The following is a 24,900-nucleotide window of genomic DNA, read 5'->3' as shown; positions in this document are numbered from 1 at the left end:
TCAGACTTTTCTCAGGAACTAAGATCCTTTACCTAGAGAATGCACGACATAAGAAATTCTCCAACTCTTTCAATAAAATAAAGTTCCCAGTCGGAATAAAACTCCCTCAGCATGGCTTGGGCTATGGTATAGGACATTGTATTACATTTACTAATAAGGCGTAAATGAATGCTACCAAGTCCAACAGAAAATTAATTCTTATCAGTGTGCAAAGTAGGGTGGTCATATTTAGCAAATAATAATACAGAAGCCCTGTTAAATTTGAATTTCATATAAACAACAAGTTATCTTTTAGTATCAGTATTTAGGACAGACATGCTAAAAAAAAATCATCCATTGTTTATCTGAAACTCAAATTTAACTGGGTTTCTGTATTTTTTTTGTAACCATGGTAAACAGCCTTGTCCAGTAGCCTAGAGACCACCTGGAAATACTCACCAAGTCTATAGCTGGCCAAGCTTCAAGGAGTTCAGAAGTTACCAGTAAGGAATTTGGATTGACACTTAATAAATAACGTTCATTTGATAGTCAACTAAAATAGTTCATTTTCAGGAGAGAATGGTTATATGGTCATGTGTCGCTTAATGACAGATACGTTCTGCGAAATGCATCGTTAGGTGATTTTGTCATTGTGCAAATGTCATAGAGTGTACTTACACAAACGTAGATGGTATATCTTAATACACACCTAGACTGTTGGTACTAATCTTATGGGAGCACTGTTGTATACATGGGCTGTCCTTTTTGACTGAAAAATCATTATGCAGTGCATGACTGTATATCATTTTTTAAAAAATTTTCCTTCAGTAATTAACAAGCAAATCATTTCAAATATGTGTCTCTCTTTGGGCTTCAGAGATATCATATAACCTCCTGTCCCTATTCCCTAAATCTAGACTTATGAACTTCCCTTATATGGAAAGAAAGTCACAGTCTGGTTAGGTATAAAGGAGAGCTTTATCTCCTCTTACAATGCTTCTGGGGAGGACAAGGCCTGTTAAGGGCCTGTAAATGCTCCTGGGTCTTCAGAAGGTGAGAGGAGACATCATTTCCTAACTCTACATTCCTAGTGTCATCCTGGGGCTGGGTCACTCCCAGATACCTCCTGAGGAGCCTTCCTCCCAGGGCTGCTGCTGTTGCAGACACAGGAGGAGCAGGCCAAAGCAAAAGTCATCCTCATAAAACAACCAACCATTTGCAACAATTCTATTTGCAAAGATTTCCTGCTGTGGCTAAGTGGTGTGGCTGCTTGGTTTGTTATTTAAAAGAGTGACCCTAGTGAGACCAGAGCTCTGAAGGGGTGAAGAGTCTGATTTCAGATGAGGATAAGTAGGAGAAGCTCAGACTAAATGTGCTTAATTGAATTCCACTGATGATTTTGAGATCACTGTGCCCAGTGATAATAGCTCAAACTTTGGTGATAGCTCCATATATTTCCTGTTAGTCAACTCTAATCCTTTCTGGGTCCAGACAGAAAAATGTATTAAAATATTTCCAAGAGAGCCTAGGGATTGGATTCAAGAACCATGAAGTGGGGAAGGAAAAGACAATGGACGTGAGCAAGGGATGCAGGTATATGGACAGGAGAGACAGCCAAGAGAAGATGTCCAACAGTTAGATACAGAACCCTAGAAAAGTCAGGGAGCTAGGGCAGGAGAGAAAGTTCACAGAGGAAATATCTTAGTGGAGAAGTACTTTGGTGAGTCTGAAGACACTTTTCAAGCAGTACGCTAGGAAATCAAGTGAAGGTGGACTCTCTCTGCTCTACACTGGTACTCGAGGAATTTAGGAATAATCTATACTGTGTAATCTTTGTTCACTTTAGGACTGCTACACTTGAGAAGATAAGGTGGGCATTTGTGGCCATCATGACAATAACCTCTAAGCAAGGAGTACAGAGGACTGAGGAGGGCTGCCTTCCTGAGTGGCCACAAGAGATGGTAACAAAGGTTAAAACCAATTGCGGTTTTAAAGATATAGTGGTTAGAGACCAGGCTTCAGAGATAATACTTACATTCTAATGTAAATTAAGCCAAATAGAAAATAATAATGTCTGCAGATCCCTGTTTACCCAGAAAAAGATTTAAGATAAAAGCAGCCATTCCTGGACCATATCTATGGACTTTAACGTAACATCCACTTGATTTCCTTGTGTTGTTTGGCAGGTGTTTTAGTCTCAATAGTCCTTCATTGTTAGCTTTGGTTTAATGAACAAACATTTGGTAAAATAATCTGAATCATATTTGAATTTAATACTAAAAACGGTACAAGAAAACATAAATGTACAGAACTGAATAAATAGAAAGTTTTTAAAGGAAATCTCTATTATCTTGCAAAGAGGAGCAGAACAAGAAGGCTCCAGTGGGGTAAGTATGCACCAGGCAGCTCAGTGTCTTGGAGGACGTCATTCATTCATTGCAAGTGACTTCCCTGTGCCATACACTATGCCACGAGTGGGGGACATAGAATTGAGTTAGACAGAAAGATCACTGCTTTCACAAAACTCACAGGGAAGAGAGATAATAAAGCACGTAAGTACAATAGTCTGAAGAGTGGCTGTACTGGAAAAGTACAATGCAGTGAAGGCATGTAACAGGGTGAGGTTAGTCCAGGGTTCAGGAAAGCCTTTCCAGTGAAAGCAATGCTGAGACTGAAGCCTGAGGAATGAGGCAGGTAAAGGAGCATCTGCATTTGTGTATTGGTGGGAAGGCACGCAGAAGAGCTGGAAGTGAGAGAGAACATGGTTTCTTCAAATAACTAAAGCAAGTTCAGTATTGCAGGAATGTAGTATTCAAGGGAGAAAGTGGCATGAGACAATTTTGAAAAGATAGAAGGGCCCATGCTGTGGAAGATTTTATAAACCACATTAAGGAGATGGAACTTTATCATAGGAGCAATGAAAAGTCACTGAAGGTATTAAGCAGGAGAGTGATGAAATCACAATTTCATTTTAGATCACTCTGGCTACAATGTAGATGGAAAAAAGTAGAACTGGGAGCCAGAAGATATTTAAGAGGCCCTGCAGCGATGCAGGTAAGAAGAGATGGACTAGGATAAGGTACACAGATGAAAATAAGTGGAAGCACTCCAGAGGAAATCCACAGAATATGGCATGATTGCCTATGAGGTGTCAGGGATATGGAATCAAGGATATCTTGGAAATTTTTATTTTAGGCAACTGGATAAGGGGAGGTACGCTTTATAGGTAGTACAGATTTGGCTAGAAGAGGGTGGGAGGGTAACAGGAGAGGAGACAGCAGTTCAGCTTTGGATATGGTGCATTCTCAGGCCCTGTGGCATCCAAAGGAACATATCTAGTTACAGTCAGGGATAAAGACATGGGGCTCAAGGGAGAGGTTTCAGCCAGAGATGTCAATTTGGGGAAACTTACAGACATTGACTATATCCTTGGCAATGGGTGAGAAAAGAAGAGGATTTAGGACAGAACCCTGAGAAGCACCAATATTTAAGAGATGTGTAAAGAAAGAAGAACACGTCAAGGAGCCTGAGACAAGAGGTAGGAAGAAAACCAAGATAGTCTATACCAAACAAGCAGTGATAACTAGGGATGGCAGAAAGAACTTAGTTCAAGGTAGAAGAATATTAGGATTGGGTCACAGATACAGCTACATGAAAACTAGTTTTAGTTTCAACTCTGAATTAGGAGTTTAGCTGAGAGGCTGCAGTCCAACTCCCTTCTAGAAGTTAAACAAGTGTACGTAGGTACACATTCAACCTCCACTAGATGTATTTCAATCTCTCCATAGTACACTTTCTAGTATCTTATTTCTTAAGTTGGATGGTGGGTACCCGAGTATTTATTTTTTCTGAATACATTTCTATGTGTATGATAGTTCAGAATAAATTTAAAATGGATGCCCAAAACATATTGTTGAGCGAAAGGAAGTCAGGTTATTGAACAGCATGTATAGTTATATTTCCATTTATGTAAAATTATAGATTTATATTCACATAGGTATACATGCACAGGTAGATATTTAGAGAGATATTCACTAATTATTTCAACAATGATTATTTCTGGTTAGTCAGATTTAAGGTCATTTTTACTTTCTTCTTTGTACTCTTCTATATTGCTTGACTTTTTACATTGTGCACATGCAGCAGTTTTATACAAATAACAAAACCAAAAAAGCATAGTATAGAATCTTCTACCCCACGGAGTCCTAAGAGGATGTCCTGCAGTCATGGCTGGACTATGAGGTGAGGTCAGGGGAGCAGAACTCCACCCATATCTTCTTCTTACTAAATAAACCAGACTAAGAACAACCATAAAAGCTGCCTCTACAGCAGCACTCTTACCCTCTAAGGCAGAGAGAGGAGAAGCAAAGGAGATAAAAACCAAAGGACGAATCCTCTTCCTGTGCCTACAGACCCATGTAACCTATTCTCCATTCTCTCTTAGTACAGCAGCATACCAAAGGTAGGTGGACTGGTCCTCCCTCATTTCTACATCTACTGCATCTTTCATAGTGACCGAGTATGTAGGGATCAACTCCAAATTGAACTTCTTAATTGCAGTATGACTTTGGACAATTTACACCTACAAGCCTTAATCTCTTGTATTGCAAAATGGAAACAATTTTAAAAACCTGCCTAATAGAGTTGTTGTTTTGAGGATCAAATGAGGTCAAACATGCAAAACACTTAGAGCAACACCTAGCACATACTAAGTGCTCAAAAAGTGGGAGCTGTTTTGTATTTCCTAAAACAAGAACATAGCACAGCAAGCTCTGGATGTGAAACACTCCCACCATCATGACCAATTGCTATCTCAGAGGCCAGCCTTCAAACCTCTGCCATCTTGAACTGCTCTTCCCACAGTTTCTGAACCTCCAACCCCAGTCTTGGAAGCTCTCGAACCTCCACCATCAGTGTGCCCTCTGTTCCACACTCACCTATTTAGCATATTGGACTGGTAGATTCTCTTCTCATGGGTGTTGTAGCAACTGCTCTTGGGCTCAGGGATGAAGCTGTGTTCAGACAGCATGTCAGAAGCAGCAGTGGTGATTATAGCAATTCCATCCCTCACTCTGGCAGGGAGGCCATAGTCCCATTCATCATAGGACACAGAGATGAGCCCAGTGGGGAACTCTGAGGGCACTGTGTCTGTATCCCCTGCCACTAGACTAGGCACAATCCACGTGTAGCCGTAGCCAGTCAGCCCTACTGAGTTAGCCACTTCGAAAATGTAGGTGGCTTCTTCCTTAGTACAATAAAGAAGAATGATGGGGCTTTGAAGTTTCTTGAGCTGGTTCTGGATCTTAGAATCTCCATCATCCAGTGACATGTCCAGCAGAAGGACTTCCTCTAACTCCCAGCCCACGAAGCTATTCTCAATGGTGCTGCGAATCTTGTTTACAAAGTCCTGATAGCCAGGGAAATAGGTGGTGACGATAGAAAAGATGTACCAGTCATACTCTTCCATGATGTTGAGCATTACAGAAGCTTGCTGTTCAATTGATGGGCCAAACTGGAAGAACATGGAGGATTCATCCTAGAATAGTAAAAATATAAAAAAAAAAAAAGAAAAAAGAGAGAGAGAAAAAATCAAACCAAAGATGGTAAGGAAGAGTTTGAACCAGTGGGATACAAAGGTTTGTGTTCATTATTTACTTTTTCTCATAATGCCTTTAAATTGGATGTGTTCGAATTGTGAACACTTGTAATACCTTCCTTCCTAAAACTATCTCCTAGACTTTAGAAAAAAATCAATAGAGGTCTATACTTTCCTTGTCTGAGATTCTTGGAGCTACAGCGAAACCTAGGACAGCTTTCTAAAATCAAATATGTTAATATTTCTATTGCAAAACATAATGAGTCACATAAAGTGGGATAAAGACTCTAAACAGCTTCATGTCAGTTCAGGTCAGGCTTTACCTTCAAATGAGTTATATGAACACACACACACACTTTCCATTTTTTGAACCTTTTGGACTTATCAATTGTGGATGTGTATCACTCAATCAGAGGGAATGATCCAAAATGCCATCCAGCTACCCTTAAACCTACCTATGAAAGTGGTATAGGCACACTGGCCCAGCAAGTGGGTGGTACTCAGGGATGGTTATCAGGGAGAAGCATGTATAGTACAAGATTTGGTCACTATATTTTCTATAAACATATAAGTGTTAAATTAATAGCAAATTTAGCATTTTCTCTATCTTCTACTCAGATAATGAGATACCCAAGTTAGAGTAAGGCACAAACAGTATATCTAAGCTACAAGTTAGAATGCCTTGTATTCAAGCTCATATATGATTAAACTTTATTTTAGAGCAACATATAGAAGATTGTTCTTTCTCTTATTTCTATAATGCCTGAAGTCTCGGTCTGACCTGTGTATTACATACATAATCCTCTGTCAATTCCGAGCATCTTATGTTTTCTCCCTCTGTTTGAGGGAGAAGCCATTTTAAATTTCTCCCATTTTAAGCTGTATTTCACCTGCTGTTCTGAGATGTCAAGCTCTGCATTTTATCTCCACCTTATGGCTAGAAGAATCTGAAACCACAAAATAAAGACCCTCTCAGCCTGTCCTCTCTCAGTCCATTTTTCCATGACTTCCTCCTGGGTAATGGCATCTCTTTTCCTGGTCAGTGCCCCCTATCTTCAATCTGATGGCTCATCTCCATTTTATAACAATACAGGCTAACAAAATTGTGTCTTTCTCAAAGTGGCAGTTCTTTTTTATACCCCAGACTAGAGCTTCAAAGTACAGTTACAAGAGGCCAGGCCTTTAAACAAAATTATACAGTGATTTCTTAGCTCAGGAACATATTGTTGTACAGCTGAGAAATTGCTGAGTATTTTTTGGGCACCCACTATTGAAAAAAATACAGGTTGGGAAATATCCAGCTGATGTCCAAAGACCCTGATTTGGCAATGAAAGCTGCAATCCCCTCAGCTCTGCCAGAGCTGCTTGCTTCGTGTGGCTTGAACTTTTGACATTTCTCATAGGCTATCCAGAACGAAACAGTAGATGTTTAGTCATTTGAGGGTGATTCCTTCTGCTAAGGGCAAAATGGTAGTTATCATGGCTCCCTACCCTGGCTTAAACATACAGTCAAAGAGGAGCCTCATAGAACCATGGAATTCAGAGAAGTAGAGAGGGTAAGGCACTGAGAATGGGTGGGAATGAATTCAGAATAGAATAATGATTTCACGTGTGTACTTTCCAAACCTCAGCCAGCCCCTGCTCCTGGTCTTCTCCAACTACAACACAAGTACTGCTTTTCAGGTGAAGCTGACTTTGTTCTTAGGTTATAGGATATAGTGGAAATCCAAGACAACAAAATCTTAATTATTTCAAGACTTGTCAGGGGCATACAGAGAGCCACAATAACAGGAAAGGAAGGCCAGCGACAGAACAACCCACCTAGAATTGCTATTGCTTTAAAGAAATAGCCATTTGTTTTTCTTGTTATACTTTCAGCTAAAGCAAATTTTGGAGATTCTCAAATGAGACATCACTTGAGTTTTCACAAGCCCAATGTATATAACAAAGTGACAAAAGCTTCCAAATATACCTTAAAATGTACAGGTTTAGGATGAAAGCGATCCCAGGTGTAAAGAAAGTAAGTCTACCCATTCTATGACAAATGAACAACACATCTTATTACAAGGAGGTTGTTGAATACCCACAAAGTTCCATCTATAGTGAAACCACTGCTAGAGATACACAGCTAGAGATAGCCTTGAGAAAAAAACCCATGTGGGTCCACAGTAAATGAGCCCATGCTAATAAGATTGAATTTAAAAGAAAATCAATATATTATACACCAACCTGACCCTCTCCTCTCTTAGTCTTCTCTTAAAACTCTCTCACAATTATAAATGAGCTCCTAAAGAAACTGCCAGCTACTATGTGAAGAAAGCCAATGTATGATGAATGAAAAGAGAAAAATTAATATGGCTCCATCTTACCCCCATCACATCCTCATCTTACCTTTTAATTTTATCATTCTCCACAATCATCCTTTTTTTGACTCCTCTGCTCCCATCAACGCCCAGTTCAACCATTTCATATTGTCAATCCTTCATTAAATAAGGATGCCTTACATGACCATTTTATCTGTGGCACCAAGAGGAGGTTAATGAAGTCAAACAGAAATCAAGAGACTGAGTTATAGCTTGAGCAAATGTTTCCCAATATAATGAGTGGTCCAATGTTATTAATTTAGTTGACACGTCAATCTGGTGTACAGCAATTGGTAATGGGACAGCTCTTTTTCAACAAAGCTTTGGGCTAACTATAAGTTGCAAGCGGTGACAGGCTTTGCAAATTATGGCCACAGCCACAAATCAAAGAGCAATCTTCATGCGTGCATGGAGTGGAAAGGACTGGTGGCCACGCATCCATATTTGCAGGCACCCAGCATACATTGTGATCACCACAAGAAGTGTCATTTTCTAGGATGAAGGACAGGGATATAATTCAGTTTGCAGCTCACTATCCTTCCCCACTTACATTTTTATCTCCTAATGTCAGTACAAAATGTTGATGTGTAGGGATCCTTGAAGCAGTCTCTTCCTCCCAGTGAAGATTCCAAGTCAAATTTATTGCATAAATGTACCTCTTCAACTTGCCTTGAGAGCATCTTTAAAGCATTCCTATAAAGGGTCACCATGCCTGAGATGAGCAATTAGCACAGAGAAGGTACAATTTTACATTAGACTCCATTAGTCTAGAATTGTTATGTTGAACCTTCATCACTTTGATGTGCGTAGTGTTTATTTGCTAATAAGAGAAAAACAAAAGCAGGTACTTTTTCATTCTATTGTCTGTCTCCGAAAATAACTGCCTAAAAAATTAGCAATACATAAGATTTTCCTTCTGCATCACCCAGATCCCCTACAGACTCCACTTCGAACATAAAGGACTAACTACTCCAGCTGCTGATAATGCCTGTGGAAACTGGTTTCAGCTGTCAGTCCACTTTGGGAATTGCATCAGCTGAAGAGAACCATCTCGCCCAAAGTCATGCCCCCTTCCCAGGATAAACTTTCCTGAATGACTGGTTGTCATGAAGTATAAAGACCTGGTCCTCTTGCCCTAACTCTGGACAACTCTGAAGGATCAGTCTATCTTCAGCACTTCCCACAGGGTTGGCTGGAGCTTCCATGAAAACCGCATCACACCTGTGTTTCTCCCTCTGCCGATTACTGCCCAATCTTCCCTTCCCTTCATGGCGTTGATCTCAAGAGCACTCCCTAATAAGCCTCCGGTACACTAACCCTGGTCTCAGAGTCTGCTTCCTAAGGAACCCAACCTGAGGCTCTAGCCATTTCCCTCTTTTCAACATGGAAAAATGATGGCTTAAAAGAGAACACGAGGGGGGCCGGCCCTGTGGCACAGTGGTTAAGTTTGCGCGATCCGTTGCCGTGGCCCAGGGTTCGCAGGTTCGGATCCCAGGTGCGGACCGACGCACCACTTGTCAAGCCATGCTGTGGCAGCATCCCATATAAACTAGAGGAAGATGGGCACGGATGTTAGCCCAGGCCCAATCTGCCTCAGCAAAAAAAAGAGGAGGATTGGCAACAGATGTTAGCTCAAGGCTAACCTTTCTCACAAAAAAAAAAAAAAAAGAGAAAGAGAGAACACAACATCCATTTTCAAATACAGAAATGACTTATATGGTAGAAAGATAAGACTTTGGCCATTAGCTCCAGAGGAGAAAACTGGAACCAATGAGTAGAAGTATTAAAAGGTATTGTTTGGCTCAATATAAGAAATATATTTGCAATAATTATAGCTATTTAAAATGGAATGGGTCTCATAAGGTAGTGAGCTCTCTGTTGCTATAAGCATTCAAACAGGATCTGGATTATTATCTGATAAAGGGATTCTCCCAGCATGCTGTCTGGAAAATGTCACGCTCACCTTCAGGCCTAGTTCAAATGTTAGTTAGTTCTCTCTCGCCCGTGCTTTCACATCATTTTGTAGGTGGCTCTATTATAATATTTATCACACAAGAAGCATATATGCCTGCCTCCTCCCATTAAAAATGTATGTTTCTTGGGGCCGGCACTGTGGCGTAGCGGTTAAGTGCACGCGCTCTGCTGCTGGCGGCCCAGGGTTCGGAGAGTGGGCGCTGACTGACGCACTGCTTGTCAGGCCATGCTGTCGCGGCATCGCATATAAGGTAGAGGAAGATGGGCATGGATGTTAGCCCAGGGCCAGTCTTCCTCAGCAAAAAGAGGAGGATTGGCATGGATGGTAGCTCAGGGCTGATCTTCCTCACAAAAAAAAAAAAAAAGTATGTTTCTTAAGAGCAGGAACTGTGCCTTATTCTTCTTTGGATCTCTAGGTAGCACACAAAATTTTTTTAAAATGTTTATTGTATTAATATTATAAAGAAAATTCATTTTTTGGGTGGGAGATTAACTGAAATGACCTTGATGGTCTCATCTGGTTCCAAATTTCTATGCTGGTGATACATATTTACTTCATAGAAACAAGGTATGCCTGAATGGTTATACACAAACTGCACTTTTATAAAATGTGAAGGGGATCCCCCTTGAAGCCAGACAGAGAAGCAGAAAATGCTACCAGCCACTTCTTTACTCCTCTGTGCAGCAAATTCCTTGAAGGTACCATCTATACTCACTTTCTCCAATTCCTCTTGTCTCCTTCTCTCTTACACTAAGTCCAACCAAACTTTCGACCCCCCTACTCAACTAAAACTCTCCTTGTGAAAGGCAGTGGTGACCTGGATATTGCCAACTCCAACATTCATCTGCAGTCATCTTTACCTATAAGCAGCATCTGACTTGGTTGATCACTCGCTCCTAGGTTTCTTCCCTTGGTTTCCAGGGCTTCACATTCTCTTGACTTTCTTCCTACCTTACTGGTTGCTGTTTCTCTGTCTTCTTTGCTGGTTCCTCCTCTTCCTTCTGACCTTTTGAAGCTGGAGGCCCCAGGGTCAATTCTTGGTCCTCATAGTTTTTCTGTTGACATTCACCTCCTCAGAGATCTCATCCAGTCTCCTGATTTAAATCTTATTTATATGTCAATCGCTCTCACACTTCTTTCTCCAAAACTTCAAACTTATATATCAAACTGCCTAGTCTATAGCTCCACTTGGATATCTTTGAAGCATCTCCAACATTTCCAAAATGAAACTCAGTCTTTCCTATTTCAGTTAAAGGCAACTCTATCCCTCCTGTTCCAACTCCTCTCTTTTTCTGAAAACCTATATCCAATCAGTCAGGAAACCTTAATTGCCTGACCTTCAAAACATATCTAGAACACAACCTTTTCTCACCAACTTTGTTTGAGCCACCATCATCCTTCACCCAATCACTGCAAGAGCCTCTAACTGGCTTCCCTGCCTCTACCCCAGCCCCCTACAGTCTATGCTCAACAAAGAAGCAGGATAATTCTTTCAGAACTTAAATCATAAGATGTTACTCTCTGCCCCAAACCCTCAAGGGTTCCCAACTCACTAAAAAGAAAAAGCTGATGCCTTTGATTTGGACTCCCACTGTCCCTCGGATCTCACTTCCTCAGACTCTCCCTTTCACTCTCCTCCATGCACTCTGACCTCTCTGGAACATACTTGCACATTCCTGCCCCAGACCTTTATTCTAGCTATTTCCTCTGCCTGAAACACTTCCTCCAGTTACCCAGGTATCCACAGGGCTAACACACACATCTGTTTCAAGTCTTTGCTAAAACTTCACCTTCTCCAACAAAGCCCAGTCCTGACCCTGCAATGGAATACTAATGCCTGCCCTCTCCTGTCACAGGCATACCTGAGCCCCCTTATCCTGCTCCACTTTTTCTTTCTGCCATAGCATTTATCATCATCTAACAGAATACATGATATATTTATTATGAACTTACTGCCTATTTCCAACTAGAGTATAAACACCATGAGGGCAGAGCCCATAATGGTTTGTTCACTGCTGTAACTCAGTACCTAGAATGGGACCTGGCCCACAGTGAGCTCTCAGTAAATATTTGCTGAATTAAAAAAAATGTGGTAATTCATTATTCAAATCTTAGTACTTTATAACATCACAGCGATTATGATCCTGCTAGGACATTAACGTAGTTTCAGATTAAATAAATCTGATTTTCCTTCTAGTCCCTCCTCTAAGTATACGAGTAAAGAAAATTCTTCTGTTCTCCTCCTAAGTCAGTTCTTAAGGAAGATCTGTGTCTAATAAAAGGGACTTTCGCTGAAAACTTTCTCCACTACCACCAGATTTAGAAGGCAAGTGTAGAAATGGTGGGGTGAGAGGTCAGAGTTACCCCAGCTGCCCTAAGGGAAAGTCCTGATATTTCTTCTTTACTTCTTCCACACTGAGCACAAAGTAGAAGCAGAATATGGAGACAAAATCTCTTTCCTCCCAAAATAAAAGAAGGATTTTCTCTCCCCACCTAACTCCAAGAGACTCCCTCTTTGGTGACTATAAATTCTGATTCCACACCCTCATTTTTTCAGGTGACTAAGGCTGATATTAGCTATTTAGGGTGGGTTTGAATAGTGTCAGAATTTTGTGAGCAATGCCTTGCAAGATAGGGAAATGCCCAATATTCTCCAGGCTAGCCGTTAATCAGAAATACTATGAATGAAACACACAATGGAAGCTTACTCATGGAGAATCATGATCTTTCCTGCCTGTTAAATGCCAGATCCATTCTTTTTTAAACCTTTGCACGCAAAGGAGAACACTCTGGGTTTTCAAAAGCCCATGAACAGAAATTCAAGCAGATTAGGCTAGTATAAGAACCATTCTGGAAAACCAAACAACTTCACAGAAGCCAGCATTCTTTTTCTTATTTGTTCTTTCAGAAGATAACTTTGTTTTCTCCTTAAATTTTTCCCTATTTCCTTCCCTGACTGAGTCTTCCTCCTGGATGTGCTTCAATCACCAAATTTAAGCCAGAGCTGAGAAACAAACTAAAGGTATTCATGTTGAGAATGTCTACAAGGTTCTTCCTGTTCTAAGTCTCAGAGACAATTTTATAGCAAGAAGAAAGCTTCTAAGCAACAGACAGGGCAAGAAGTGGGAAGAATAAAAGGCAGATCCCCTCTCATTAGGATACCCAAATGAATTATAGAATTAAGTAAGGGGGCAAAGGGCCTGGCAAATACTAAGAGAACTTCTAGAATGTGTGTGTGCTCCTCTGTTAGGTATTAGGACTGCCAAAATCTTAACAAAGCTATTTCATTTCATCTTAAATTAAAATTCCTCTCTATAGCCTTCTCCATTATGCACATCAAAACAACTCTCAGATGGATTGACTTGTATTTTTATTAAGAGGTTCTTTTCTACAAAAGAACAAGCTGACAAGTTCAGCCACAATCAAATTCTGTGACTGAATAAAAGTACTTTTAAATAAATGCAAGGGAAGAAGGTGGGGGAATAAAAAAAGTTGAAAAAAAAATGAAATGGGTAGAGAAAAACAGCATAAGTATTAAACTAACACTACTAATTAGGCAGAAAGATAATCAGTATCAGACTAAATTTATTTAGACAAGTTTACAAAATCAAGTGTGTTCAACACTAATATAGATCTGGGCATTTCATAGGATAAAAAGAAGAGCATCATAAAACTGAACCAGATAACCAAGGGAAAACAAAAATATTTTATTATGTATGAAATACTAAATCTAAAACTCCTTATGCCATCAAAATCTTTCCATTTACCTTAAGGCGAGAGGGTAGAGTTTACAGAATTATTATTATTATTAAATAACAGGCTTAAGTACAAGCCGTTGATGGTACTCGACATACTAGCAGCATTTTTCAGAGTAAAAGTATTGACATTTGTCTCAAATAAATTAACATTCTGATCTCTTCATATGTGTTTGATCAGAATATCGCATTCACTTACCAATGGGAGTGGAAAAGTGGGAAGGTGCCCACAAGAGGGGAAGGATAGAAAGAACACTTAATATTTGATCAAGCTATGAGTACTAGTACCTCATTTGTTGCTGAAAATAACAAAAGAAGCAGTTCTAGATGAGTGATTATGTTCATACACATGGGTCTCTGGAAAACACAAGAGTTCTTTGTCTTTCTATCCCTGCTCCATATAGAAAGACTAAGCATCGCTGAATTTAGAATTTAGACCAATCATGCTCACTTGGCACAAATTAACAGGATATTGTCTCCAATGGCAGGAAGAAGTTTTCCAAGAAAGTTTTTCTCACCAAACATCCAGTGATTGGTTTTCCTAGGTCCCTGGACTGGAAAACTGACCACTACTTCTTCACATACAGTGAAGTATGGCTGTTCGCAATCAATGTGGCTCCGAATTTATTTACATCTTTTAAACCAATTTGATGCTCCATCTAAAAGAGGCAATGCATTTTGAAGGGGTCCAGAAATGAAAATAAAATTGCATACTGGCAGGTTAAAAATATATATACATATCTTCAACAGCTTATGAGCACCTGCCTGTCTCAGCTTCATTCAATTGTAGGACTTGGAATTTTAGCCACTAGGCACTGCCTTCCAATCTTTAAACCAGGATTGGACAAGTACCATACCCAACAACGACTTCTAAAGCTGACTAGGCTGCTTAAGCCGAGGATTTGGTGCACTTGCCCTTAACAGTGAGATGATTAGCACATTATTAGTGCCAACAGGTTTATGTTGATTTGTCCACTATTATACCAAACCCTGGCATTCTCACATCAGTCTGAATCACACCGAGTTGCTTATTTCGTCTAAAATAGGTTTCTAGGAGCTTGCTTACCCCCACTCTGTGGCAGGAAGCCACATGGCAAGGTTAAGTCCAGTCTTTCCCAGCTCTCTGACTATCCCATAGACTCATTGTTCAGATCCCAGTATCCCTGGCCTGTAACAGAGTGAAAATGGTGTCCAATGTTTGGTTGGTTGCACACAAGTTTGAGATTTTCTTTGTTCATTTTATACTGAATATTGCTCCCCTTTTCCAGAACTACTAAACTCTTACTTTTGCTGTGCCTCATTTATGGATGCTGGTTATTAGCACTAAAAATGGATCTTTAAGAGTTCAAAGTTCCTAATTGCTTACCTTTCATTTTCTTTCCCTCATGCTTGCAGGGGGCATGGTATATGGAGTCTCCTTGAGAGTACAATACAATCTACTAGAATAGATTCCCAGCTCCTAACCTGATACAGGGAGAACCACACTAAAACTATTTTTCTGACCACACAATCTTGTCCATTTTCCTAGAAAACTGTCTATCCATTTCTCTATCCATACACAGAAGGAATACTTGGCTTAGAAGGTACGGAATGCTGAGGATCCAGCTTCCAACGCAGACCAGGGTCACTCTCTTTGGCCCAGCCTGTCCCCTCTGACTTAGCAGTAACAACCCTGCCAACCATTCCTGGAAACCATCTTCTCACTTCTGTAATCAGCACTGCAGCCCAGGCTGAGGCTTCTTCCTTCTTTGCCTCCCTTTTCCCGCAGCCCTAGTTCCACAAAGACGTATTGGAATATCCTAACAGGCCTACACTCTTAGCTCAACCAGCGATTCCATTCTCCCCTCTGGGGCCTTGGGGAGCTGAAATGCTGTCAATATTTCAACTTGACTCTGGAAGATTGGCCAAGCAGGGATAATCAGCAGCCATCACTCAAGGGAGATATCAAAGATGGCAAGATCTTTCTTGCAAACAAGAACTCGACAAGTAAAGGGATGGCCCATTTATTCATTCCTATTTTGAAGTTTGTTTTTAAGCCACATTCAGAGATCTCCAACATTTCTATAGTTCATAGCATTCCACCTGAATGCTTCTCCTCTGATGGAAGCATGCAAGCAGAAAAAGAGCTCTTTAAGAGAAAATGCCACTTGGCACTTCAAACAGAAAGGAGCTCAGAGCTCATCCTTTCACCCATTCTCATCAGACTCTCTGGAGTACAGAGCCATTGTTATAATCAGATGTAGCCTTTATTAATCTCTAATCTGGATCCTTCACAGTGGGGCCCCCGCCTATAGATGAATCATCCTAGATGAGTATGAGTCTTACATTCAGTCTCATTATCTTTAGAACTGGCAGTAAAGCAAGTCACCTGAAGCTATCAGGATCACCTTAGCTGGCTGTGAATTCTCATCCGTGCTAACAAAACAAAATGGGGGCAGCCTCATGGCCCAGCAATGGCATTCTGATTTTAATTTGGGACCGCGAAAGGTGCCAATATGTTGATCTTTTATAAGCACAGCTTAAACTCTCTGTTAAATATGCCAGCCCAAGATCTCAAAGAACAACATTAACTAGAGTGGCTTGAGAAGACACTAGTCCAGTTCAGAATAAGATCACAATTAAGCCAGTTTGGGAGAATGTGAGGTGGAACCAGATTATTTTCCAAGTCTTCAAAGAAAATTCCACAATTTTCCTTAGTTACCTAGGTCAACGGGTCCAGCAATCCTGACTTTCTGAAATTCTTCCCTATGTCTATCTTGATTCCACCATGCTGCAGAGTAAGCCCTTTGGCTCTCATGCTTTCCTTGGTGAAAGGCACACAATAGAACCTCAAAAATTTAATGGAACTAAATCAAGCTGATGTCAAGATAGATGACAGTTTATCATTATCTTGTGTGTAAAGATTATTATTACACTTAGTCTCAGCCTTTTCTTCCTTAGCCCTCCTTTCTTTCTCATTTACTATGGTTCTTATTTGAATACTTATTGAATTTCTTACAGTGCACTACTCACTATATATGCATTATGTCAAGTAATTCTCATATCCCTGTGAAACAAGCCCTATTACTCTCTCCCATTTCACCAACAGAGAAACTGAGTTTTAGAGACGTTAAGTAACTCATCCAAGGTCACTGCTGGTTTGAAAATCTTGCTAGGCCTGACTTCAGATTGCACACACTCAACCACAGCACCACACATCCTCAAGCTTCCTTTGATCTATCTCTGTAGCTCCCATCTAAACCATCTACACCTTCTGTTTTAATTGTGAACCACAGATTGGTCACAATCATCTAGTAAAAGTCTAACACCTACCTAACATTGTACAGAGATTATTTTCATGAGTTACTCAAGCTTCACTCCTATGTGTCCATTCACTAGCACTCTAGCACTGCTAACTAGTGATCGACTTGGTTCATATTAATAGCCTGCAGTATTCTTCCACTGGACCTCACACAACTGGTACTTTATAATCCTATTAATTGTTTGCTAACAAATCAAATATTTATTAAATGCCTGTCAAGTGCTGTAGAGGGTAGAGATGAAGTATAAGTCATCATCCTCATCCTCAGGGTGAGCTAATTAGAAAATAAGATCAAAATATACAAAATAATTGATGACTTTCCTAAGATAGCATGAGGTTTAGAACATGTGTCATAGGAATGATGAGAACAGAGGGCAGTATTGTTGGACAGTTATATTTTTTAAGCTGTTTTTTTACTTATCTCTCTCTTTGCCAGTTCGCCCACCAGCTCTGTGCAGTGAGCAGATGAAACACCCATGCGTTTCAATCCAAATACTGGACTGTGGATAGAAATATAAGTAACACTGGCCTTCAACTCAGCTTTAGACTTGTCCTCAGGTGGACAATGAGCCTCTGATGTCCACTATCTCGGGCAGTGATGTAAGAGCTGATGGACAGGGCCAGCCCCGTGGCTTAGCAGTTAAGTGCACGCGCTCTGCTACTGGTGGCCTGGGGTTCGGATCCTGGGCGCACACTGATGTACCGCTTGTCCGGCCATGCTGAGGCCACGCCCCACATACAGCAACTAGAAGGATGTGCAACTATGACATACAACTATCTACTGGGCCTTTGGGGGGAAAAAAGAACGGAGGAGGATTGGTGATAGATGTTAGCTCAGAGCTGGTCTTCCTCAGCAAAAAGAGGAGGATTAGCATGGATGTTAGCTCAGGGCTGATCTTCCTCACACACAAAAAAAATAAATAAATAAAGAGCTGATGGACATACCATATAGTATCATAACCAAAGCATTCTACAGTCTAAATGAATTATATATAAATCTTTCTCCTTGATCTAACCAACCTTTCATTTTCATCTCAGAAGATTAGATTAGTATGACAGGACTTGTCCTTTATGAAGTCAGGCTACCAAGTTTAAAAAAAACCTTCTCTTCAAATGATTGCAAATTGATTTTGTTAAGATTTCTTTTCAGTATTCCTTCAGAAAAGGCTAGGGAATGATAATTCCTAGTCTTTCCCTTCTCTCGATATATTTGTTTTCTTTAACTGGCCTTTTTCCTCTGACCCTCCAGTAGTTTTCAATAATTGTCCACATTGGTCAGGAGATCAATCAATTAGTTTAATGCTCCTTGCATAGAGATGACCTGGGATTGCAAATTTAAATCCAAGCAACTCACAAAAGTAGCCTGATGCCAAATTTTCTCCACTTCAATTTATTAGTCCCTGTGCTTCATTCATTTAAAAATCCATAGATAGGTACCTAAATGGTATCAGTTCTCAAAACTGCCTCCATGTCGATTAGAGAAACATAATATTCTTTTTTTTCTTATTTTCTTACTAATAAAGCAAGGGTATATTTTAGGATATGCTTTTATTCTTGGTCCCATGAAATCAAATGAATATATAGTAGCAACGGCATACTTGAGGATTAACACAATAACAGAGTTTCTTACCTTTTGCCAAAAAAAGGGGACACAATCTGAACCAGAGGTCCTTCCAGTTGTAAATGGAGTGGGACACAGTGTCCTTATCTGTATGGTGATGCTTATGTTGGTTACATATGTAACAACATATTAACAAAGTTACTAGAAATAATCAGTTCAGTTTGCAAATTATGCTTCACACAATAAGGAAGGATGTCTTGGCTCACAGGAAATATGTCCTTGTATATGTATTTCTGAGTCCCTCAATGGTGCAAAGATTATCCAAATTACCTAGACAGAGTCCTCAAAAGTCATCCTACCAAGGAACTCCATCGAATCAGTCACTTAATTACAGAAAATTATTAATATTCAAATCTTTGGTGACGAAGGGTAAGTTCATCTCTCTATAATTCTCTCAACTTCTTAATCCTTTCCTACTTTAAGGTAGAATTAACTCTCAGACTCCCCTCTTATTTCCTTCACATAAAGGCAAACCTTTTTCTGCTTTGGCCACAGTAAAACTCTTCAGATATCTAATTGGCTTTATTTATTAAATATGTTCTGAAGAGGGTTTCCATGTTGCTCAGCGAATGACTTCTATAGGCAGAATCAGTTAAGCTTCCTCCTTTGATATGTCAAGTAATCATACCCATCATGCCCAATTTTATTTTAGATTAACCTCCCCTGCCCTCAGACTCAGCTCTTCTTTGCAGAGCATAGGTACTATTAACCAGAAGTAGGTACCTGGCCAAAGCAGCCCATTCTTAAGCTGGCCAGTGCCTGCTTAGAAAAAAGTGCCCAGCTCATCAGACCTTCTGTCTATCTCAGGATGCTGAACCAAAAAACATGAGAAAATGAGCAGGTCTTTCATCTATAATGTGAAATAGACTGAGGGCCATGACAAACCAAGGTCATGAGCACTGTGAAACAATGAAGAGATAGAAGCTATGGGATGGCAGAAGAAGCTAGAAGTAGAAGGCTTGCTTCAAATGCATGTAAGAAGCAGAGAGACTTGAAAATACAGACCACAACATCCTTGAGAGAGACCCAGCAGGTAGCCAGCCCTGGAATGGTCTTAGTTCCTCACAGCTTTCTAGCCCTCTCCATATACATTCTCAAAGTAAATTGCCTGGTATTTTGCATTCTGTGTTGTTTTGAAACAACTTAGTTGGTCTTTGCTCCTGATAAAAGAGCCTAACTAAAAATAAAAGGCATACCATGGGTTACTACTATTTTCTTGCTTTATAGCATCATCCTTGAAATTTATTCCACAGCTTCCCGTGTTCATGAGGAAAACATCCTTCTGTTAACGTTTAACCTCCTGTTAACCTGTTAACCTTCACTTGGCAAGAGTCAGGCTTAGTCCCTGGCCTGAGACTGCTGGAGCAGAAAGGGTGGCTGGACAGAGTCCCCTCCAGTAAGACAAGGTTATTCACGTAAGACTCCTCCAAGGCCCTTTTCTTATTTCCCATTCTGTGTGTATCTACTAGCTGGTTGTAATATTCATTCAAGTGTCACTTTTTGTCACATGGTCCTAAAGATAGACAGTGAGCTGGCTGCATTCATATCCAGGACTTTGTGCAGACCTTCTCAAGATCTCAGGCACACCCCTGAAAGTACAAGAGTGTACATTGACAGTATGCCTCCATCTGTTCTTTCACCTATCTAGCCATTGGTGTTTATTCAGTATGCAATAAATGGATAACATAGAACTGGGCACAGCAAGTAGGTACAATTTACTTGGAGATAAAGTCAAATAATTTAGTTGATGATTTACAGTTTACTTGAAGATAAAGACTGTTTGCTTTAGCAAGCTGTATGTAACAGATGCTAACAAAACCACATCCTTTTCACAGGCACTGAAAGGGTTAATCAGAAGTGCTTAAAAATATTAGCCCCAAAATAAAGAAATAAAACCATGGATGATGTCAGGTACCTCAGACTGTACGCAGATTGCACAAGTACAACAAAAAAGGAAGAGCAGAGCCTCATAACACACAGTTACGAGGTAGCTGCTTCCATGTCCTCTGAGGCTGTTCCTGCAACACCAGGCTAATGTCTAACCGTTTAGAAAGTGAGATATTTATTTTATCTGAACTTCTATTTTGTTTGAATTTCTGCTAATCTGGATACGGCTCCTGGTTTCTAAAACTGTAACTATATCTCCTTCTCCACAATTGCAAGAAATGAAATTTCTCCCACCTTGTCTTGCTGTCTCAAGTACTTTATCAATATGCCCTGAACAAAGCCAAATCCATCCCAGTCTTCAACTTTTTCTCATTGCACATAAAGCTAGTCTGCACTCTATTCAAATAAAGTCATTTCCCATATCCTTTTGAATTTAAGATGGGAGAACTGGCTCTAACCATCAAAGTTAGAGTTCCATTTCTTCTGAATCACCAGGCATTTCACACTGACCTATCTGTCCATGATCACTTCAAAAGAACTTAATGTTCATTGACTTTGACCAAATTTGGCTCATTCTGAGGGTATAAGAATAGAACAAAGTAAAATAGTAAGTTTACCCTCTGTAAAATGGTGGCTGAGTAGTTATAAAAAAGACTAATCTGGAACATTTAATAAATTTCACCAAAATACGGTGTGTGAGAGGGGGTTACAGAGTTATTTGTTAGCACTGAGATTAATTGTCAAATAAACATTAATTTAGCCCTTGGGATTAGCATCTCAACACAAACCACAAACTCCCCCCATTTTAACCATACAGGGAGGTAGATATGTGCTATTTATTTCTGAGAATAATGGTCTAAAGATATTCTGTGATGGGTTCTCTCTGACAATAACAAGGGGCACTGACCTCTAGAGATTTCTATAAAGTTTTACCCCCTGAGTTTCACCCCCAGGTGGCTTGACCTTCTTTGTGATTTTGATAACTGGTTTCCTGTAGCCACTACTTCATAATGGCCCCTAAGTGAAAATATAAAATTTAGATTTTCTTCTTTATAAACTTACATGATTTTAAAAAGATTTACTAAGAGGCCAAGGTAACAAAGCAGTAAGTACAAAATGCGAAGCATACTAGGGTTATAGAAAAAGAACTGAATTTGGAATCACAAATTCAGATTCAAATCTGGACACTTCTTAGCTATGTGATCTTAGACAGTTATTTCACTTATCCAACCATTATTATCCTCTAGAAAATAAAAGTACTAATTCTTAATTTATAGAGTTGTATATATGAGGATCAAATGAGACAATAGACATGAAACTGCCAAATACAGTGCCTAGCACACAGTAAATTCTCAGATTCATTAAGTGTGAATCTAATTACCACATATGATGGCCAAAAATATAAGAAAGGAAAAGTTTTATCTCACACATATTTACAAACTGGTTAAGTTGATAAATTCATCATCATTTTCATGGTCCTCATTATCTAAGCATCACTTGTATTTGGTCAAATATAGCTTCTAAGTTTGACTAGACCTTCGATACAACCCAGAACAGCATAGGCTCCCAAGTTGTCCCTTTCTGAATACATGAGAACACTCCACCTTCTCAGGTCTTGACATGGGTCCACTGATTCTTCTCATGATTTTAGTCATTCACTCAACTGGACGATTGCTATGATTTCTGGCCCAAGAGATATATTCTTGCTTCTTTCTTGCTTCTTACTGTCCAGTCAGATGTATGAAGAACATTCACCAACCCATTAATGATACTGGTTCTACTATGTCATAAAAGTCATCTCCTTCCTCTATTGTTTCCAGCTACCACCCAGTCTCAGATGCAAGAACTTCCATTGGGTCCATTTGGCAGGTGCCATTTTGATGGCTCTTTACCATCAGGCTACCTTACTTTACTAGAAACAATTCTTCCTCATTACCTTTCTTCCCATGTGAAGATCATAGATTTCCTCTAGGCTTGTCCCAGTCTGAGTTCTTCTTCCAATCTGAGGAATGTCATTAGCTTTTGGCTCACTGGCAGACTGGTTTGCTCTGAGCACAAAGAAAGACTACAACTACTCACCTCTCACTCCAATTCATGCGCACTGCTCAGGCCACTAGCTCCACCATCTTCCCTTGATTCTCTCTGATGATTCATCAGCCAGGATGTACACATTGAAATATCCATCTAATATCAGCTAATCAAAATTTTACAATATAAAATTTTCTAGACACACACATAAAGTAGGCACAATAATTCCTACTGAGAAAGAAGTAGTATTTAAGTCATGTCTACACAGAGGAAATACCTGAACTAAGAGCAAGCAGAGATAAAGCAGAAATAATAAATTGTAATTCTAAATATCTGAATTACTTAAGACACAGTACATTTCTATCACAGGCAACATAGCAGCCTTGTAACAGATTTTTTCTTTTACAAAGCAACTAATTTCTAAATATCTTCACAGGTCTACAAAAATAATACAACTTTCCAATACTATTCCTCTTCATCAAAGCCATCCCCACCTCTCTAACTAATGTATTCTCATTTAGCAAAGTCTCAACCTCTCTTCTTACCCTCACCCTCAATGGTGAAATAAATGTTCTAAGGCCCATTCTCTGGGAAGCCCTAATGATGTTACTGATTACAGTCATGGGTGAATTTCACACTCAAACACTAGCACAGTAGAAACTCTTGAGTCTAGAGGGATGTTGGGTTGGAGGGGATGGTTAGAACTGCAGAAGTGACAAATGTTTCCATGCACCCTCCCAATGACTCACAGACACAGTCTTGGTAAGTTCCTTCCCATCCAGCAGTGTAGAAACTGCAAGACTCTATGAAAGAGACAAAACTTTCTCTATTCAGAGGCCTACATTTTCCTCATTCTTCACAAATTCAATTTTTACATTATCTAAAATAGCTAGTGTGCTCTCAGTTGTGAGCTTGTGCATACACATACCTGCACAATATTGTGTGTGCACGTGCAAAAAAGGCAGAAGGGAGTCAACACAGAAAGATTTATAATAGAGAGTACACATCTGTTAAATAGACATGATGTGGGTCATGGTGAGATGGAACTTAACATTGTTTAGTAAAAGAAGTTGCTGGCTGTTTCTTTATTAAGGTGGACACAGAGAATCACTTTGGAAAAGAAGTTTACATCTTCCCAGAAGCTCCCCAAAGGCAAACAAACACCTCCTTTCCTGGGAGAGAAGTAGAAGAAGACTTTTAGGGCATAACAAAAGTATCCCTCTTGGTATGGACAACTCTGACCCATGGAGAAGAGGTGAGGAAAAACAATAAGGAGCCAAGTCTTCTGTTGAGAAAAAAGAGATTGATAGCCCCAAACTTCTTCAAAATTACTAGAAATTCTTCTGTAGATTGATATAGTTCAGATCGATCACTGATAGGAAAGGAAAATGGTGGAACTCTCCATGAGATAATGGGGAATCTGTGATGTGAACCCAGCTCAACATAAAGGACTAGAGGGTCATGGAAGAGACCAGTTTCAATAGAGTATAGGACTGATTCTAGAAGTCCTTCCAGACACAGACATTCCAGAACAATGGTCCTGTCTTGGGAACAATGAATGAGCAAATAAATGTAACTTGAAACATTACAAGCCCAAGACAAACTAGAAAAAAAACCCAAAAAACAAAAGCCAGGGTCTACTAGTAGATTGCACAAACTGTCTGGTTCTCTATCCATCTGAGGTCTAGAATCAGGCTGACCCATGGACTGAGTAAACTCCTAGTGTTCTTAAGCAATCTGACATGGATATTAGAGAGACCTTCAGAGGGTTAAATTGTTTTTCCTGCTAATATGGGTAAAAGGGAGTTTTAACAGTAAACTAAAAAATAAAAGTTGTGACCCTTCTTTTTACCCAAGCTGATGACTGGTACAAACGAGTACAAAACCAGCTACACACATTAGATAAAGATAGAAGAACCACTTTGGGTTCAACTTAGTTAATTTTGCTAGTGGGTTTTTATCAAAAAGTGAAAAAAACAGAAATGTAATGAGGTGAAACGTGAACATCCAGATGGTTAACTACAGCTCATTTGCCCAATACTCAGAAACCAATGTGGTTCCAAGCCAGTTTTATCAGAGACATTCGTCCCTGGGATGGAAACTAGGAGTAATATGAATGGGAATAGTGGAATCCTTCAGTCTGGAAGTGGCATTTAATCTGATCTTACAGGCCTTAATTGGGGCACACAGGGGTGCAGTATAAGGCATTAACACCCACTGGATTACTAACCTTGCAAAGTCAAATGTACAAAGTAAGTAATTTAAAATTTATAAAGTGGTGCCATAATATTGCAGTGCTTTTTTATCAAGAGCTCTGGTTGGAGGACATGTATTATGACTAACCTAGCCTTACATATTTACTTCTAAAGACATAACAGGCATTTAATCATGCACA

At 39.8% G+C, this 24,900-nt stretch overlaps 1 protein-coding gene across 2 annotated transcripts in view; it reads right to left on the bottom strand.

The window, feature by feature from the left end:
* Nucleotides 1-24,900, bottom strand: part of GRIN2B (glutamate ionotropic receptor NMDA type subunit 2B) — a 277,582-nt gene that overhangs the window by 169,085 nt on the left and 83,597 nt on the right. For both annotated transcript variants that reach the window (XM_087442717.1, XM_014791338.2), the window contains exon 2: nt 4,917-5,515. In XM_087442717.1, the coding sequence (XP_087298843.1) occupies nt 4,917-5,515 (599 nt within the window). The remainder of the gene's footprint in view (nt 1-4,916; nt 5,516-24,900) is intronic.

Source organism: Ceratotherium simum, chromosome 17 (genome assembly GCF_057802395.1).
Source record: "Ceratotherium simum simum isolate JZ-2026a chromosome 17, ASM5780239v1, whole genome shotgun sequence".
NCBI classification, from domain to species: Eukaryota; Metazoa; Chordata; class Mammalia; order Perissodactyla; family Rhinocerotidae; genus Ceratotherium; species Ceratotherium simum.
This window is presented reverse-complemented; position numbering and strand designations above follow the sequence as displayed.